This window comes from Rhinatrema bivittatum, chromosome 7 (assembly GCF_901001135.1).
Source record: "Rhinatrema bivittatum chromosome 7, aRhiBiv1.1, whole genome shotgun sequence".
Classification (NCBI taxonomy): domain Eukaryota; kingdom Metazoa; phylum Chordata; class Amphibia; order Gymnophiona; family Rhinatrematidae; genus Rhinatrema; species Rhinatrema bivittatum.
Genome location: NC_042621.1, coordinates 142,665,757 through 142,686,902, shown reverse-complemented (window position 1 = coordinate 142,686,902; position 21,146 = coordinate 142,665,757). Strand labels below are relative to the sequence as shown.

General features: G+C 42.1%; 1 protein-coding gene across 2 annotated transcripts in view; it reads right to left on the bottom strand.

The window, feature by feature from the left end:
* The window catches only part of LOC115096127 (steroidogenic acute regulatory protein, mitochondrial-like), a 45,126-nt gene extending 35,912 nt beyond the window's left edge, over nucleotides 1-9,214 (bottom strand). Inside the window, exons 1-3 of one of the 2 annotated variants that reach the window (XM_029610645.1) lie at nucleotides 9,071-9,214; nucleotides 7,871-7,993; nucleotides 4,343-4,485 (exon numbers count right to left, since the gene is read on the bottom strand). In XM_029610645.1, coding sequence (XP_029466505.1) covers nucleotides 4,343-4,485; nucleotides 7,871-7,993; nucleotides 9,071-9,134 — 330 coding nt within the window. In that variant the 5' untranslated portion in view covers nucleotides 9,135-9,214. The remainder of the gene's footprint in view (nucleotides 1-4,342; nucleotides 4,486-7,870; nucleotides 7,994-9,070) is intronic. The other variant, XM_029610646.1, reaches the window with a different exon arrangement.
* Between the last annotated feature and the right edge of the window lie 11,932 nt (nucleotides 9,215-21,146).

Below are 21,146 nucleotides of genomic sequence, written 5' to 3'. Positions count from 1 at the left end.
ACTGAATTCTGAAAAGTAGTTCATTTCAAAGGGTGTTTACAGCAAAACCTTTGGTTCATGTCATTATTTCTTTTCATTTTTTTGGATTTAGCATTTGCTAGTTAGTATTATCATGCACTACAACTATTTAGCACATGCTAGAGCCAAAGTGAAAATGTTTGGATTTTTTTCTGTTTGAAAACAACAGAAAACAAAACACCAGGAGGCCAATATTCAGCACTACTTAGCTGGGTAAGTAGCAACCTATCCAGCTAAGTAGTGGCCACTGAATATCCAGCTACTTTCAGTGGTCACCACTTAGCTAGATAAGCACTTATCCAGGTACATAGAGAGCCAGATATCTAATGGGTGGGCAATGGGCAGATCGGGGAGGATCTACTTTTGCATTATTTGGACTTAATCACCTACGGTAGATAAATAAGGTAGACTAGTTCAATAGCAGGTCTAAACTTAGCCAGATATGAATTATCCGGCTAAGTGGCAATTTCTACAGGAATATTTATTTATTTATTTATTTATTTATTTTTATTTATTTGTCTTTTTTATACCGACATTCGATTTGGTATATCACATCGGTTTACAGAAATAACTCACGGTGTAATATGACAACGGTGTCATTATTATTATTAAATTTAACATAGAAACTTAGTTAAAACAAATTGGAACTTATGTTTGATTTAAATATTTAGAAACTATGTAAAAAAGGAAATGTCACAATGAATTTCTCTGAATCGCCGTATCCCCACCGGAATAGATATATTTATTTTGTGTTTGTTTTATGTTTATTTTAAATTGTATAGCCGCATCATCAAGCCTGTCAGCGTGTTCTCTGAATGTTGACAGGAGAGCCGCCCGGACTTCTAATCATCTGCGGCAGTCTTTTTTTAGGGTTTTTTCAATTTTACATTTTTTACTGAAGCACTTATTTATAATGTAAATCTTAAATGAAAGCTCTCATGAGAGCTTTCATTTAAGATCTACATGATGATGATTAGAAGTCCGGGCGGCTCTCCTGTCAACATTCAGAGAACACGCTGACAGGCTTGATGATGCGGCTATACAATTTAAAATAAACATAAAACAAACACAAAATAAATATATCTATTCCGGTGGGGATACGGCGAATCAGAGAAATTCATTGTGACATTTCCTTTTTTACATAGTTTCTTAATATTGATGGAAATTGTCTGAGTTCTTTTTGTATACGTGATTTAAATATTTAACAGCTTAGCTTTGCTGCTGAACATCCCTTATAAGTTAGATGGATAACTCCTATCTGCCTATCATACATAGCTGTTCAGCTTTGAATATTAAGGCCCAGATGTCATTGGTGTTTTCATTCACACCAAAAAAACCCACATACACCAACGGTGTATTCCAGTACACACCAATGTAAACAATCAAAAAACAACAAGTGTCCTGGTACTAAATTTTAAATAGCACCTAATACGCCAAACTACTTGTGTATGACCCTCTATTCACGGGCAGACATTATCAGTACTGCTCGTTTCGCATAGGGGTCACTAATCCTTTAATCGAATATAATTTTTTTGTTAATTTTCAAAAATTTTTAAGCAATTGCAATCGAGAGTAAAAAACGGATACTTATCCGCACTCGGAACCCAAACATTTTTGAAAATTAACAAAAAAATTATATTCGATTAAAGGATTAGTGACCCCTATGCGAAACGAGCAGTACTGATAATGTCTGCCCGTGAATAGAGGGTCATACACAAGTAGTTTGGCGTATTAGGTGCTATTTAAAATTTAGTACCAGGACACTTGTTGTTTTTTGATTGTTTACATTGGTGTTTTCATGTCATTTTCAAATTATTAAGTTACAAATTATTAAGTTACAAATAATTAAAATATTCCTGTATACTTTAAGCTTTATATTATTATTTATCATGTCTGACCTCAGAAATGTATGGGGCCTGGGATCAATCAGCCACAGTGGAGATTCGGAGCATTGACATGCATGACTCCACCACCGAGCTGACAGGAAATTATAGTTCCAGGGCTATAGCAGTGGTGCAGAGCCCCCCCCCCCCCCCCAAAGTGAGAAGCCTGAAACGGTCCCCCTATTCACGCCTCCTCCCCCCTGCAAGAACAACCTGATTATTATTATTTGCATATCTTAACAGATACTTAACAGACACATATATGGACAGTCCCGATATCTTTGCACTTATAATCTAATAAAGATGACGAGGCAAGAAACACAGACAAAAACATAATGGAGGGATAGGGGCCTTTAAATTAAAACAGCAACATGAAGGCGTGAGAGCCAGGATTAAGATGTAGGCCTCAGAGCTAGAACAATAGGTGGAGTCTAACCTAATATAGGGTTAAATTACCTACAGGCCGATACAGTAAGGAGCGGTAGGAAGAGCTGCGTTAGTGCCGGGCGCAACCGCGGTTGCCGCACGCACAGTCCAGCTAGTTAGGTGAATCAGTAGGACAAATTTTGCTCTAGAAACATTACAATCTAAATAAGCGGAACTGAACAAGGAGTAGGTAGGAAAGACCCTAAATAACAAATGTCACCAGCAGTTTTAGACTCACTGCCTTCTCTGAAACCATTGTTAGAACTAAAGCAAATAAGCCACAGGGCAAGAATTTAAGAAAAAACAACTTACCCTGTGCTGCCACCCCAACTAATATGTATGTCTGGAGGAGAGATCTGCAGGGATATTTCAGATTCGGGTGACTTTTATCTTAAATTATACTCCCGGCCTAGACTCCTCAGGCACATTCATGCATTCAGTGGCAGCCTGGGACTGAACTTCAAAGGAACTGCTCAGTCAATGCTCCTCTCGAAAAAATGGTTCGCCATTTTTTCGAGAGGAGCATTGACTGAGCAGCGTTTTGCAAGCTTTTTAATGGATTGAAATAACGGAAGAGGTCGAGCTGGGATGTGTAGCGATCAAGTGGCTTCCCCGGATGAAGAAGCAATTCGAAACCTGGCCTTGTTGGGGCACATGCTGCTAAGGATTACACCGAAGCCTGAGGATTTGAATTGGAGATAAGTGTTATTTGAGATTGGACTCCGTTTTTTGAATGATTGGGTTGGCGACCTGAGTTCCTCTGTTTTAAACTGTTTGGTCACACTTGTATTTATAAAAAAAAAAGTTTTTGAATATAGAAAAATAGCAAACCAAATAAAAAAGAAGTTTTTTTGAAAAGGAGCATTGACTGAACTTCAAAGGAACCACCTTATGCTTTGCAAACTATTTCTCAGATTGCTTATGTGCTTGCTCCTTCAGTCTTACTCTATGAGAAGAGGCTTAAAGACTTAAAATGTATACCCTGGAGCAGTGTTTCCAACCAGTGTACCCTGCACGGATGTGCCTTCATATCTGATCAGGTACGCCATGGGAAAGTCATCACTGCCTGATGCAGGCCAGCACCTGGGCTCTGCTCTCAGCACCTCACAGCAACAGAGTCACCAGCAGCGCCCCTTAAACATGTAGAAGCTCCCTTCTGAGAACATGTGTGATCATGCCTGCCTCTTCTTCCTACCTACAGCATGAGCCCCAGAGTTTGGTAATTAATGGGCAATATGCAGGGCACAAATAGTCAGACCCCGCTTTGTTTTGTGCACACAGCACCTCCTCATCTTCCCCCCCTTGAACTTCCTCTTTTGAATCAGTGCACAGTGCCTAGGCCTCATTTTGCTCTGGATTCATCTCATTTCTCAGTGCGTAAGAACTGGTAGAACAGTTAACAGCAGAAATGTTGTCCAAGCAGGAGCCGCATGACAGACGGCAGCGTGACGAAGGGATGGCGAGCCTTGCGCACCAAAATGAGACTAATCCGGAGAAACATGAGGCGTCGGCATTAGACAGTTATGCATACAGGTAATGCTGCACAAATGTGGCAAATGTGCTCCTATAAGTGCATTCCCTAGAGAGAAGCACTTTTATCATTTTATACCCGTCGAGCTCACCTATGTGCACAAAGTCATGTTTTAAGCACACATTCCCCCTCCGTCCACTGTCTATGGGCACCTACTGCCTTAATCCAGCCCTGGGCAGGGCACAGCTACAAATCAAGTCCTTGCCCAAGTGGGAAGGGCACAGCTAGAGATCAAGGCTTTGGGGGCTTGTTAACCTTTTACGACTGGCACACTGAAAAAAAGCTTTCCATCACAAGAAGCCTGATGGCTGCAAGGAACGGCCCTCAAGTGGAGGTACAGAAGACACAAAATGTAATCAGAATTCCTGAAAGTCTGGGCCAAAGTCTAGGCTATAACGTTTGGAGAGGTCGTCTGCTACGCCACAGCATTTTCTGTGAACGTTAAGATGTTTCCAGCATTAAGGACAGCAGAGACAGAACTTACTTGGAAAATTTCCACCTGCCAGCCATCCTGTTGTTGCAGGATCCCCACAGCACAATGCAGAGTGCTCTCTCCCTGTTTCACGTAGGACAGGTCCGCACTGGAGGGCACCCAGTGACTATCAAGGCGATCCACCTGATCCATCCCTGAGGCAGAAGAAAGATAACGTTAAAACCATTACAGTTTCATTTGGCAATAACCCCACTGAATTATTAGATTTTACCCGAGATCCAAACATTTTACAATCACAATTCAAAGGGGCATGGGATAAACACTGTGGATCCCTAAAAGTTAGAGGACAGAAGTGAAGAGGAGGGTGCATGGGAGTGACCTGCAAGAGCGGCAGATGCTGACCTTGAAGGAAGGTATGGGGGATTGCTACCCTTGATCAATAGCCTTGATGCTTTTGATGCAGCTGCGGCATTGCTCCCTGCTTTGTCGGCGGGGGGGGCGAATGGAGAACTGGATACAGACAGCAACCAACACAGGCCCTGACTTTTACGGTCTGGGGTGCTGGCACGTGGGCATGGGGTATGGGGCATGGGATGGCTTCTATGGCCAGGTCCCACAGCAGGGAGCATTGGGCAGCATTGTCTGAATTATGGAAAAAAACACGGGGGTAAAGGCACAGGATGGCTTCTGTGGCCAAGTTCCAGAGCAGGGAGGGTCGGGTGGTATTGTCTGAGTTGTCTGGAAGGCTCCTCACCCAGTGAAAGTGTTGCTGGCTGTAATTTATGGGTTTGACGGTTGCTTGGCTTTTACTGGTTGTAAATATTACTATCCTTCTCGTGGGGCTCGGGGGTAGCATCGCAGAGCGGCAGTTGCTGCCCTTGAGAGAAACATGGGGTGTCCTGCATGGAGTGGAAGATGCTGCTATGGGGGGTGTGCTGGGCAGATTAGATGGGCCATCTGATCCTTTTGTGCCATCATAACTATGTTACTAAGTTACCTCTAGGCCAGAATGCAGTGGCAATTTTTTATGTACTGTAATGTTGCAGCTCATTAAGGGGTGGGAGAAAGGTTATGGAAAAGAGGAAGGAAAATGAAAATTTATGAGACACAAGACTCAGGTTCCCAGTGGAAAAAGTAAGAAAGTCTGGGAATCGATGCATCAGCTCATGAACCATTTGGATCTTACGTGCCAGTGTGCCCCCATCAAGCAGCTCTGCCTTTACATATTTAGACTTGGGCTCTGTTGAGCCTCATCACTTCATAGACTTTGCTGACAGAAAAGGAGTACTTGGTCCACCCAGCCTGCCCACATCTGCCTACTTACTGTGCTGCTGACACAGTATGCCTGCATCGCGAGGCTCCAACACAGTATCGCCAAGGTTTGCAGTTCCCCTAATAGGCGTCTACATTATGAACACTCATCCATCCATAACATGTAGTACTTTTTATCTAAGGACAAGAGCTCATTATTAGACTAAAATGGGATTATCTGATGCTTTACTAGTGATCTAAACCAAATTAAAATATGGCCCTCCAGAGATGAAAGATTAGTGTATTGATTTAACCCAATGTACCGCCTAAGTTACCAAAATGCTCCATATCAAGCCTTCCGGGTGAAAAAAGAATCAGAGAACACATGGGATAAGCATAGGGGGATCATTAACGTCAAGGATATGAAAGTAAAGCCAGGGATGAGGTGGGAATTGTGGGATTGCAACAGGAAAGGAAACTGGCCAGACTGCATGAATCTCCCAAATCTTATGTGCTGCCATACTCCTTGAAGGCAATTTCCAAACATTTTTTACCTGAATTTTCAAAGAAGAACCAAGTGGATGCTTTTCCTTTGAAGACTTATATTAATGGGTACACATCAAAACAAATTGTGTACTTTGAACTTGCTATTTTTGTTTGGGTGGCTGAGATGGGAAAACTAAATAGCATGTGGGCTCTGACAATGTTGAGTATGAGGGCCATTTCTCTGCGGCCTAATCATGCCCAAAGCAGTCCCATTCAACTGGCGCAATCTTATTTTCTGTGACAACAACCCCTACTTGCCTACCCTTCTTAACCTCAACACGTACCTTTGCTCAATCAATCTCCTCCCTAAATTGTGCAGGCAGGGCGGAAAAACTCAAGTAACTTAGGTAACTAAATTAGCCTTTCGCCTGATATTTTTCACACGCAGCTTGAACCTGCCCTATCCATTGTCTACTAAACACCTGCAGTTGATGGTAAATTGCTCTCTTCTGTTTAAACCGCCATCCCACCTGACCCCAGCCAGTTTGAATAGGCTTCCAAGTGATGTCCCTTAAGGAGACTGGAGACAAATGGTTGCCATGTGGGGCAGGCAGCATGGGAGGCTGCTATCAGAGCCAGGTTTGCAATATATGAATTGAAATTACAGCATGTTTTTTCTGGATTCACCATGTTGTTCACTATGATAACGTTTTCTTCATGCTAATATTCAGTGCCTCTATAAATGACATTCTGTGCAGGATCACTGGTATATTACTTTGTGATCATAGCTGAATTGGAAACGGGGCTGGAAACTGTGTCCTACAATGTTATAACTACTGGACCATCCACTAATATTTATTTATAGCTCCACAATGCATAGGGCAAATGAAAAGACAGACATTCCAAGGGTGAACAGAAAACACAGGAAAGAACTACAATTAATTGTCACTCTGAGATGGAGTTGAACACCTGATTCAGACTTCTAGAAGACATGGTAGGCACCAAAACAGTGAGAGAATTTAAGAATGCTTGGGACAGACGCAGAAAGATCTTGGTGACAGGGGAAGGGAAGGATCTGTGGCAGCACAGCAGCCAAGCACAAACAGGTAGATTAGGTGGGTCAAGTGCTCTTTATCTGAGGATATCTTTTGTGTACCTTTGTAGATTTTTGACCCACTATTATCTCTAGGGTGGAAGTTTCCTTTATCATAGGAACTGCCAGAGGCAAGTTTGTAGGCTGATTTCTGTTAAAAATGTGACTTTTCATCATGGACAATACATTCAGGCTGCCACACGCATTACTTTTCCATTCTCGGTCTGTTCTTCAATCTGATACCCTTATTTTAAGGCTAGTAAGCCTGCCTGTTTCCATTTATCTCATCACATATATCCATCGCAGTATGAGTCCATTGAAAGTATGAAGTTTGACCTTTCCATTTGATAAACCACAGTATCTCTCTCTCTGGGGAGCCAGCAGATTGAATAACATTCTCAAAGCCACATGATAAGCTTCAGCCAAACCCTCAGGAAGCACACGCTGTAGCTAATGTATTATGCATTTACAAGAATACCAAGGCATCAAAAGGATGACCATAAAATTCTTTGTGAAGGAGCACAATCCTGTTCTCCTTAAGGAAATTGGAACTACATTTCCATGCATGCAATGGGGTAAAAACCAGGGCTAGCTCAGTTTGTCCCCCTTGACATGGAACCATATGGTCACCCTAGATATAAAGCTCCACATAAATCAGTTGAGAAGCATGCACACCACAGACAAGGCATGCACAGTTTTCTAGAGATGAATCTATGGCTAAAATCAGTCATCCCAGAGCCTGTACTTACCCATATCTTTATGCACCATCCTTTGAAAGCGATGCAGGATGTTAGGAAAGAGAGAGTGAGATCCCCTGCACATGAGCTTTGTCATATTTTGTTCTATAGCAGCCACAGTTGTTCTTTTCACACCTGAAGGAACATGCACAGTACAAGCCGTGACGCTGGCATGCACTCATTCAGATATATTTCACATGCACTCTACTGACATTCATGCATTTCAACAAGTTCTTGAACTGATCAAAATATTAATTTAAAAAAATTAATGGAAAAAAGTTTAGATATCAAAAATCTATCAGTTCTGTGATACTGCAGGACAGTGTAAGATATGAAAATATTCTCCCCAAATAACAATATTGGTATCACAAAGCATTTAATTCTTCAGGACTTTTACTCTAACTTATTTAACTCACAGATGAATTGTTTTGCTTTTTTTTAATTTACTCTTCTATTTTTTATTTTTAAAAAGAATATGTTAAAAACTGAAGAGCCCATTTGCACAATTAATGCAGGCTTTTAAATCAAACACTGAGCACAGCAAACAAAAAATGATTCAGTGAAGAAAGTTAATTTAAAAATAACTTCACAACTAAAACTTCCTGACTAATGAGTATAATGCAATTATTATTGACATAACAAAGGATAGAGAAACTTATAACACAAAAATCCATTGCTTCTCTCTTACCTAGAATAAATTGTACTCTTTTTTTTTTTAATATATATAGCATACGGATGTGTTCCTAAGAATGTATGTGAACGGTGTGCCTGCCTGAATGAGGCAATGTTTGGGTGATGGATTTGTGTTGATCACAAGCCCTGAGCTGCCTGGAGGGTTGCTCGCTTAAAAACAGCAGATAGGCACCCAACACAGATAGCCTCTTGCAGCCCCAGTATCAAAGGAACCTTTTGGTTCTGTCCTTATCTGCCCTCACCCAGGAAAACTTATCAACTAAAAGCATGTGGAAATGTATTAAAGTGAGCCCCATTTCTGCTGCTCTCCATTACTCTCTCAGTTACAGCTACTAACAGTGAACCAGACTGGCATGCATGAAAGCAGTCAGCCCTCAAACGAATGACTGCAATAGAGGAAAATATATGGCCTTAAATAACTGAATGGCTCAGAAAGACAAACATAAAAATCAGCAGAAGTTAGTTAAGATGGTCTTGAAATCTAGTTGTGCATGGAAAGGAGAGGTATTCGGCTCTTACCTGTCATCTGTCGGAGGTGTTCGTGGGAGATCCCACAGCACAGCTTGAATGTTGCTGGCAGCATGGTGGGGTAGCAGCAGCGGCCTCCTGACCTCAGCACCAGGGCTGTCCACGCTGAAAATGTCTGTCTTTATAGTGATCCTGAAGGACAGCACCTGATGATAGGGAAGCTGCGATTGCAGATAGGAGTAGGGAATGGAAGGGATCCAAGGACAAATAAAAGCATAGCAGGGAGGGGGGTAGAGGAGAGTAACACATACAAAGGAAGCAAACCATTATGTATCACTGACACCAATTCACACAGATAACATCACCCAAGCATTACCAATCCACAAATGCACAAAACACCAAATACCAAAACTTCAGATTACCCTGCAAAGGCTCACAGTCCAGCACAACTTGCTGGCAGAGAACAAATCAATTCATCCCAAAGAATTTTAAACTTTGGAGGGCGAATTGCAGCAGATGATCTGATTTCATGAATAGCAATCAGCATAAAATGCTGAAGCAAGCAATTGTCAAACCCGTCCTAAAGAAACCCAACCTCGACCCATCAGAACTCTCTAACTTTCGACCAATCTCAAACCTTCCTTTCCTAACCAAAATCACAGAAAAAGTAGTCAACATCCGTCTTTCCGAATACCTGGACAAATACAAACTTCTATCCCCGTCTCAATTTGGCTTCCGGAAATTCTTCAACCTGGAAACACTCCATAATCACTCACCGACACCATACTCAAAGGTATAGACAATGGGCATTCCTACCTCCTAGCAGTTAGAGATGTGCAATTGTTTATCACGAATTAGGCAATTGCAACAAAATTGCCTAATTCATCATGGTTCGGGGACCCCGAAACCCGAAAAGGATTTTCCCCGAACTTCGGGGAAACTTCGTTTTTTGGGTTTGTGTGGGGAGAGGGGCACATTTTTTTTAAAATTAAAAACCACCCCAAACATCAAGATTAAGTATAATACAACCACCCTCCCCCCATCCCGATCCCTCCCCAAGACTTACTAACATCCCTGGGGGTCCAGCGGGGTCCCGGGTTCCATTTGTCCCTCCGTGCCCGGTGTGCTACTGCAAGCCGTGCTCAAAATGGTGCCGAATAGCCTCTGAACTACTATGTCACAGGGGCTACCGGCACCATTGGTCAGCCCCTGTCACATGGCCATCAGCGCCATCTTGTGCTCATACCATGTGACAGGGGCTGACCAATGGCGCCGGTAGCCCCTGTGACATAGTATGGGCAAAGGCTATCGGCGCCATTTTGATTCCTGGCAGCCGACAACGAAATCGCTCCCGGACCCCCGCTGAACCCCCAGGGATTATTGGCAAGCCTTGGGGGGGGGTCAGGAGGCCCCCCCAAGCTGGCCAAAAGTCCCTGGGGTCCAGCGGGGGTCCAGGAGCGATCTCCTGCACTCGTGCCGTCGGATGCCAGAAATCAAAATGGCGCCGATAGCCTTTGCCCATACTATGTCACAGGGGCTACCGGCGCCATTGGTCAGCCCCTGTCACATGGTATGAGCACAAGATGGCGCCGATGGCCATGTGACAGGGGCTGACCAATGGCGCCGGTAGCCCCTGTGACATAGTAGTTCAGAGGCTATTCGGCACCATTTTGAGGAGCACGGCTTGCAGTAGCACACCGGGCACGGAGGGACAAATGGAACCCGAGACCCCGCTGGACCCCCAGGGATGTTAGTAAGTCTTGGGGAGGGATTGGGATGGTGGGGGGGGGGGGGTTGCATGTAATGTTTTAAAATGAATTTAAATGCTTGGGGTGGGGTTTTTTTTAGCTTCGTTTCCCGCTTCGTTTTTTGGGCCGGTTTCGGGTTTCCTCGTTTCGTTTTTCAAAAAAACTAAACGAGAAAACCCGAATTTTACCACGAAGTATCCGAGTCAAAAAACGACCCGGTAGAAAAAAACGAAGCACATCTCTACTAGCAATGCTCGACATATCATCAGCATTAGACACTATCAGCCATAAAATCCTATTAAACCAACTCACAAACATCGGCATAACAGGGACCGCCTTCCACTGGTTTGAATCCTATCTCAAAAATAGACACTACAAGGTCAAATTGGGTAATTTTGAATCCGACCCCATCCACCTGACCCGAGGTGTACCTCAAGGCTCCGCCCTATCCTCTACCCTCTTCAACATCTACATGTTACCCCTATGCCAACTCCTAACTGACCTAGGCCACACCCATTTCATATATGCGGAGGACGTCCAAATTCTCATCCTATCACTGATTCCCTACACACCTCACTAAAAAACTGGGATGAGTGCATCAATGCAATCAATCAACTACTCACAAAACTTAATCTCTCACTCAATACCGCCAAAACAGAACTCCTCATCATCTCTCACAATCCCCACATCATTACACGCACTCACTCCAACACCTTGCCCCTTCCTACACCCATCACACAACATGTACAAAATCTTGATGTCACTTTCGACAACCAACTAAACTTTAAAGCCTTCATAAAATCCACCATGAAGAATGTTACTTCAAACTTCATGTCCTAAAGAAACTAAGACCTCTCCTACAATGCAATGATTTTCACACAGTCCTTCAGGCCATAATATTTTCAAAAATTGACTATTGCAACTCCCTCCTCCTAAGCCTCCCCGCCTCCACCATTAAACCCCTCCAAATGCTACAGAATGTTGCAGCCAGAATCCTCACAAATACACGCAGGAATGACCCCATTACACCTATCCTAACAGACCTCCATTGGCTCCCCATATCCTGTAGAATTCTTTATAAGAGCCTCTCCCTTATACACAAGACCTTACACAACCAAAACAGCCAATGGCTCAATGACTCACTTCATTTCTACTCATCCAATAGACCCACTAGATCTGCCTATAAAGGATCCCTTCACATACCACCCCCTAAACTCACACACCTTACCTCCACAAGAGATCGAGCTTTATCGATAGCAGGTCCCATAAACTGGAACGCAATGCCACCTGACCTCCGCATGGAACCATGTACGCAGAAATTTTTAAAAAATTGAAAACTTGGCTATTCAAACAGGTTTTCACCTAATACCCCTTATCTTCCTTTTTCCTTTTTCTCCCCCCCCCCCCCACTCCACCCTTTCCCTCTATTTCACCCACCATTTCCCCTCTCCCGCCCCACTGCTATCCTCCTTTTAGATACTCCCCCCTTACTTTTTCACTTGTTAATTTATTTATATTCCTTTTTGGAAATACTAAACTTTTCTCTTTATACCAAGTATTAAGATTTTATTACTACCTTCATAGTTATGTACCTATTTAACCATATGTACCTATTTTAACTTATATTACAAACTGTTTCATGTTAAAGTTATCTTCATCTTCTGTTACAAACCGTTCCATGTAAATGTTTTCATCCTACATTATTTAATCACCCTGTTCCTTGTAAACCGATACGATGTGCAAACGGTTATCGGTATAAAAAAGCCTTAAATAAATAAATAAAATAAGTTAATGGGGAGATAGTCGGTATCATCCCTAAGATATTCACCATTACACCAGACAAGATATTCAAAGCACACAGGAGGAGGAGGCACTACAGACACTCCATCACACTATTCATTCTACCCAGAAACACCTATCCACCCACCTATATCTGCACCTTTTATTCACCTCCTGGAACCTTCAAACTTGAAAATATTTACCAATGTTTGAGGCTGGCATAAGTCTGGGAAGGAACACTGCCACAGCCCCCTTCAAGATTAGTGGGAGATATCTTGATGCTTTAAAATGTATTTATGCAAGTGATAAAATAGGAAAGCTAGCTAATAATCTACTATTTCACCTATTTTTGCAAGCATTCTCCTATGAGCAAACAGTGACTACATTTTCTCATATAAAAGCCTGCTTATCCTGTAGGAGATTATGGTGCCCTTTCAAAAAACTGCTTAGCCCAATCCAATCCAATCCTGTACAGAACATACCCTCCTGCAGTCTGAAATTAATGCAACCCTCTCTTTCTTTGTTTTCAGATCATTACAACCTATGCTTCTTCATATCCCACGTCATGTACTGTAAACATAAATGGAGATTCTTTCCTACCTATGCACCACTAATGTTTTCAAGCACACAAACTGCATGGGGAGTAAATATCTCCTCTACAGGATGCATATAAAGACGGTCCAGTCAGTACACATAAAGCAGTGGTTCCCAACCCTGTCCCCCAGCCAGTCTGGTTTTCAGGATATCCACAATGAATATGCATGAGAGAAAATGTGCATGTTATGGAGGCAGTGCATGCAAATTTTCTCTCATTTTGATGAGAGAATTATACTTCATAGCACTAGTAAGTAGTACTACTCCACACCCGAAAATAAGCATCACTGAACAAATTATTGCTAGCCATTCAAATTACCAGTATTATCAGTAAAGACACATTGACCTCAATATTCAAAGCTGAATGGCTATGTAAATTCGCTGGATAAGAGTTATCTGGCTGTCTGAGGGCCTCTTCTGGTGGAAGGACAGCACTGCGGACAGTGTCCTCACACATATATTCATTAGGGATATCCTGGAAACCCCAGCCATTTTCAGCCCTGGAGGACTGGAAGTAAACAACACTGGGCTATTGAATGCACTCATGTGGGCATTGTTCCTCCAATGGTCCAGGTGTGCGATGCTATTTGTGATGGTAGATGTGGCAACTCCTGTAGGGAGCTGATGAAAAATCAGGCAGGACCAGGCACTGGGTGTTAAATAATAGTTTTACTAATTAGTTAAAGGCAAATAAAAGTCCATTTTTTAAATGAGTGTTCAGTTACAGATGCTTCCTTCCACCATTAGGGTGTTTCATTCTGGGTAGGTGTCCATTTCTTCAGCAAACTGGTAGAGCTTCACATGGTGATGGTAATTGTGCACTAAAAGCTCTCCCAGCAGTTTAACCTGGGTTTCCTACGTCAGGTATCTCCGCTTAGCATAGCAAAAACTGTCCTACCTTGATCTTCAAATTCTCACCGATCACCCAGCCCTGTATCCTGGTCCCTTGGGTGGAGATCTGGATGAGGTCTTCAGGTCCTTTTAAAAGTTCTGAAAAGGATGACTCCTCAGGTTGAAAAGTCTGAGGTTCATAAACCTGCTAATCCAGCCTGGTTCCCAGTGAGGAGGGGCAGCTCAAAAACCTCCTCACAAAACAAAAGAGAAAATACTTTCCTAATCAGAAAATCTTCCCAGGCTGATGTTCTACTGTCACAGATGTTTGCTACATTCAGTCCCCTCCAAAAACAGGATTCTTCTAGCCTTCAGTCGTCTCACACAGCCAAGCCTGTCATAGTTGCTTGCCTCATTTAGGGAGTGAATAGGCCCACTGGTCTTCAGTCCTGGAGCGGAAGTCCAATGGGGTTTCCAGCAAAAAGAGCTCCTTACTGTAACTAAACTCCTAGAAACCCTCTGGCAGGGTGTGCACAGAGAAGTCCCTTCCCAAAGCAAAAACCTGATGAGGCAGGCAAAGTAAAACAAACCTCTTTACTCCTTGGTGTCTGTACTGAAACTGAAATTAGCCACACCTAAATCTACAAAATGGCTGGTTATAAAGCAAAGAACAACCAATCCCAGCTCTCCTAGGTAGAAGGAGGGCGAGAGAGGATGGATAGCTCACAAGGTGTTAAATCTCAGGGAATGGAACTGATGGTTTTTAGTGGCAGACTGGATAGTCCTGCCATACTCTCCCTGCCCCATGAAAACATTTTCTGTGAGGAAGGACACTTACTCATCATTTTTCCACAGTAGCATACATTAGTAAGCAGATGTAATAATAAATCTTGCCATCAGGTTGAGCTCTTACCCTATGTCCAGCATAGCCTAAAGACTTGAGGTCTTACTTTGAACCCAAAAGACATATGAAAAATATACTTCACAACATATACACAATCCATGGATCCATATTCCCTGTAGCATGAATGAAAGATTATGTGAGTCATAAAACGAGTATTGCCACCACCCAGGAATTGCTGCGGATTCTCTCACCATCTGTGGAGCTTCAAGAAATATCTAGGACAAAAATACTTATCACAAGTCTCTCCTTGATTGCATCCCTGCCATTTCAAAACCATTAAAGATCTTCCTAATCACATTTGGATAGTCGCGGAAGGGGAATACTGAATACACTAAAACACTTCCTTATGCAGATGACCTTCACTTTCCTTGACAGAAAATCCACTTGTAAGACACAGAAATTTATTGTATCTGCAGAGTGGCATCCTGTAAAACAAAAATTAGTATAAGGGTGTCGAATCTTATTAAGATAATCCACCAGTAAATAAAATCAATAATCATGAAAATGGCAATAAATAAATTAAAACACCTGTTTTTATTTGATTTTCCTCTAAAATTTTATAAGTAACCTTAATGCAGAAAAAACTCAATAAGATGAATTAACATGATAGCATGGAAAATATTCTAATAACATGTAAATAGCAAATAATCAAAACATTTATTTTATTCAATAGCAGTATGACTTGAAAGTAAAAGTCTCAAGTTGATGTACGCCCTCACCCAGAGTGTGTCTTGTGCTTCACCTTCCCATAGAAGGCTGGCAGCATTTCTCTGTTTTCACCTCCCCAGAGGGCAGGCAACCACCTCAAGGCTGGGTCTTCACCCTCCCATGGAGGGCCATCAAACATTTCTTTTTTTTTCTCTAACTTGGGCAACAGGCCAACAGGAACACCATTTTAACAAAACACAGACACACAATAAAGAAGAAAAATGTCCCTTCAGAGGTGTCTGTACTCTGTACATTCTTCTATTGAAGTCAACCCTTCCTCAAAGGGCAAATAAATTCATCAACAGGAGGGACCTCAGGCTTCAGCAGTCTTCGGGGCTCATAGTGTTAGGGATTAGGCATCCGGAAGGTGACTCCTTTTGGGAGAATGCCGTTTACAGAGTAGGTATGCTGGTCTCCACCCCTGAGATGATATACAAATGCATGCTTGTATATGTTCCTTCCCAAGTGCAGCTCTACGATTTGCAGTCTAAGGTCCTTTGATAATTCGGATGTTCTCGGCGGTACTCTGGTATAGTTGTCTTTGATTATCATTCTGTCAGCATACTCTGCTAACCAGGAGTCCCTGTTTTCTTTAATAAAGTTCATTACGTGTACTGGAATGTAAGGATATTGTAAGAACATAAGAACATAAGAAATTGCCATGCTGGGTCATACCAAGGGTCCATCAACCCCAGCATCCTGTTTCCAACAGAGGCCAAACTAGGCCACAAGAACCTGGCAATTACCCAAACACTAAGAAGATCCCATGCTACTGATGCAATTAATAGCAGTGGCTATTCCCTAAGTAAACTTGATTAATAGCTGTTAATAGACTTATCCTCCAAGAACTTATCCAAACCTTCTTTGAACTCAGCTACACTAACTGCACTAACCACATCCTCTGGCAACAAATTCTATAGCTTTATTGTGCTTTGAGTGAAAAATAATTCTCTGGAAAATAGTCTTAAATGTGCTACTTACTAACTTCATGGATTGCCCCCTAGTCCTTCTATTATTTGAAAGTGTAAATAACCGATTCACATCTACTTGTTCAAGACCTCTCATAATCTTAAAGACCTCTATCATATGTCCCCTCAGCCGTCTCTTCTGAACAGCCCTAACCTCTTCAGCCTTTCCTCATAGGGGAGCTGTTCCATCCCCTTTATCATTTTGGTTGCCCTTCTCTGTACTTCTCCATCGCAACTATATCTTTTTTTAGATGCGGCGACCAGAATTGTACACAGAATTCAAGGTGCGGTCTCACCATGGAGCGATATAGAGGCATTATGACATTTTCCGTTTTATTAACATTCCCTTCCTAATAATTCCTAACATTCTGTTTGCTTTTTTGACTGCTGCAGCAAACTGAGCTGATGATTTTAAAGTATTATCCACTAGGATGCCTAGATCTTTTTCCTGGGTGGTAGCTCCTAATATGGAACCTAACATCGTGCAACTACATCAAGAGTTATTTTTCTCTATATGCAACACCTTGCACTTGTCCACATTAAATTTCATCTGCCATTTGGATGCCCAATCTTCCAGTCTTGCAAGGTCCTCCTGTAATGTATCACAATCCGCTTGTGATTTAACTACTCTGAATAATTTTGTATCATCCGCAAATTTGATAACCTCACTCGTCGTATTCCTTTCTAGATAATTTATATATATATTGAAAAGCACCGGTCAAAGTACAGATCCCTGAGGCACTCCACTGTTTACCCTTTTCCACTGAGAAAATTGACCATTTAATCCTACTCTCTGTTTCCTGTCTTTTAACCAGCTTGTAATCCACGAAAGGACATCGCCTCCTATCCCATGACATTTTAGTTTTCGTAGAAGCCTCTCATGAGGGACTTTGTCAAACGCCTTCTGAAAATCCAAATACACTACATCTACCGGTTCACCTATATCCACATGTTTATTAACCCCTTCAAAAAATGAAGCAGATTTGTTAGGCAAGACTTCCCTTGGGTAAATCCATGTTGACTGTGTTCCATTAAACCATGTCTTTCTATATGCTCTACGATTTTGATCTTGAGAATAGTTTCCACTATTTTTCCTGGCACTGAAGTCAGGCTCACTGGTCTATAGTTATCTGGATTGCCCCTGGAGCCGTTTTTAAATATTGGGGTTACATTGGCCACCCTCCAGTCTTCAGGTACAATGGATGATTTTAATGATAGGTTACAAATTTTAACTAATAGATCAGAAATTTCATTTTTTAGTTCCTTCAGTACCCTAGGATCCATACCATCCAGTCCAGGTGATTTGCTACTCTTTAGTTTGTCAATCTGGCCTACTACATCTTCCAGATTCACAGTGATTTTGTTCAGTTTGTCTGACTCTTCACCCCTGAAAACCATCTCCGGAACTGGTATCTCCCCAACATCCTCATTAGTAAACACAGAAGCAAAGAATTCATTTAGTCTTCCTGCAATGGCCTTATCTTCCCTAAGAGCCCCTTTAACCCCTTGGTCATCTAATGGTCCAACCGACTCCCACACAGTTTTCTTGCTTTGGATATATTTTAAAGAGTTTTTATTATGAGTTTTTACCTCTATGGCCAACTTCATTTAAAATTCCATCTTCACCTGACTTATCAATGTTTTACACTTAACTTGACAATGCTTATGTTTTTTTTTGGCTAAAATAGCTTCTTTCACCTCACCTTTTAACCATGACAGTAATCGTTTTGCCTTCCTTCCACCTATCTTAATGTGTGGAATACATATGGACTGCGCCTCTAGGATTGTATTTTTAAACAATGTCCATGCCTGTTGAACACTTTTAACCTTTGCAGCTGCACCTTTCAGTATTTTTCTAACTATTTTCCTCATTTTATCAAAGTTTTGAAAGTTTAGTGTTAGAGTTGCAGATTTACTTATTGTCCCCCTTCCAGTTATTAGTTTAAATTTGATCATGTTATGATCACTGTTGCCAAATGGCCCTACCACTGTTACCTCTCTCACCAAATCCTGCATTCCACTAAGAATTAAATCTAAAATAGCTCCCTCTCTTGTTGGTTCCTGAACCAATTGCTCTATGAAGCAGTCATTTATTACATCCAGGAACTTTATGTCTCTAGCAAGTCCTGATGTTACATTTACCCAGTCAATATTAGAGTAATTGAAATTTCCCATTATTAATGCACTGCCAAATTGGTTAGCTTCCCTGATTTCTCTTAACATTTCATCATCTGTCTGACCATTTTGTCCAGGTGGATGGTAGAATACTCCTTTCACTATACTCTTACCCAACACACATGGAATTTGAATATGACTTGCACACGATGTTCTAACAGGCATTGGCTGTGAAAAACTTTTTATAAGTTTGTCTCTCTCCTAGAAGGCTTATTACAACCCATGACTAGCCCTAACCTCAGGGGGTAGTGGTTGGTCCAGAGGTTCCTCCCTGATGAATGCCTCAGATACTCCTGATGGAGCAGTAACCTCAGATGGAGTTGGCCTTCTTCCACAGAAGTAAGGTGATCTGCTGGGCAGTGCAGACTCGACTCCTGACAACACTCCAGAACTGGAGGCAAGACCGATATCTCCATTGCCATCCAGCAATACTCTTAAGAGGTCTTGGGAACTTGAACCATCAAGTTCACAGTCGGTGTGAACACTCTATATAATTCTTCCGTTAGTTCAGCCATGATGGCGATGCTCCAGTCTCTTCTGTCAAAATACTGGTAGTTCATAGCAGGCCATAAATGACCAAAGAACCAGCACTCCCTGATTCAGTATCCACATCCACTGATGGTATCCTCCCCTGACCCAGGTAAGGGGCTGGCATTGCAGTAAGTAATCCAGGGGAATTCACATTGGGGTCAATGGGCAAGGGGCTTCAGGAAGCATTGATTGCAATAACCCATGGCTTCACCCAATCACGGAGGCGATCATGGCTGCCTTCAGTTCTTTCTGTTCCAGGGCCTCCATTTTTTCAGCCCAGGAGATCTGGCTAGTGTTGTCACTAGTCCATCCAAAGGGAAATCTTCATTGGGGCTATTACCACCAAGTAGACCTGACCACGCACAGTATCCATCATGGCCGCAGTTGCCACTATGGGGCTAACCAGCACAGTAGGGGTAAAAGTAGTTTCTCAGCCATAGCTGGTTTGTCCTTTTGAGTGCTATTGCTGCTTTTGTTGGACCCCACTGAAGAAATATGTCCACTGCTCTGATGAATAGCCATACAGCGAAAAGCACTTGTAGCCGACGATCTTCCCTGCCAACTGACCGTGATGCCGAAGCCCACACTGACATTCTGGGAAAGGGGGCCTTTACAGTAGTAAAGGGAGTAAATACTTGGTTGGGTTGCTGACACGCCCAGCAGTTGACATACTCAACAGCAAGAATTGCCCTCGTTCAAGCAAATGACATCCAGAGACCTGTCCAGTTCTTTACTGGCTGCGCTGTTTCTGGAGTCCAAAAACATGCTGTAGCCTTCTAAGTCATCCACTGTCCTCACACAGTTTGAATGGCATAGGATTCTTCATGCACTGTGTCTGGGCTACTGTCACTGGAGCTAGAAGGATTAAAGGTAGGTTTGTCTGCCATCTTACTTGATGAAAACGTCATTGAAATTTTCTTTTCTTACTGTTTCACTCAAAGCGTATTGAAATCACTAAGTTTGGAAAAGGTTTTTAATAAATAATTTCTTGTGAGGTAGTATGGCTAGATTGCTCGCGTCAGCTATCCCTTAGGATTCAGGAGTCATGGCCTGTAGTTCACGATCTCTTAGTGCACACCATTCCTTGTGCTGAGGATGACGTCCCATGTGTACCGCCACTTTTATAGTTCTCTATTAGCTGTGTGTCGCCTACATATTGATGATGTCAGATGTCTACTTCACTTGGGTTTTCTCTTTTGGTGCACTTCCTTTTCTGCCAATGGCCAATGAGGAAATAGCAGCCATTCTGATGTAAGTTCTACAATTCACATTTTCTGCTCTAAGTACATTGTACATATGCCGAAATTCACGTTTTTGTCCAAAACACAAAATCACATTTCTCCACCATCCGCAAGTCCCACATTCTTTAGGAGCTAAATATGTAACCTCTTTTTTGGGACTGGGCACATATCTAATTTATACTCTTTGGAGTTGCTCCAGCCAGCATTCCTCCCGACTCCTGAGCTCTCTATTTATTTATTTATTTGAAAACTTTTCTATACCGTCGCTAAGTTATATACCATCGCAACGGTTTACAAATAGGCACATAGACTAAGGTAAGTAAATGTAGGTTATCGTACATTCTAACAGGTGCCAATAAAGTTTGGTTACAATTTCATAAATAAAATCATTATTTGAGTATTGTTGGTCAAGTCCAGGTATATTATTGAGTTACTATCTCTTTGAGATATTACTTCTTAAATGTAGGATTGAGTAAATTCATTCTCATCTGCATTATCCTGTACTTTCATTCTCTACCCTCCAGACTCTTTAGTGAAGGCTTTTTTAAAGAGTCATGTTTTTAAATTTTTCTTAAAAGTTTTGAGATTACTCTGTAATCTGAGTTCAGGGGGCATCGTGTTCCATAGTATGGGCCCAGCCAATGATAA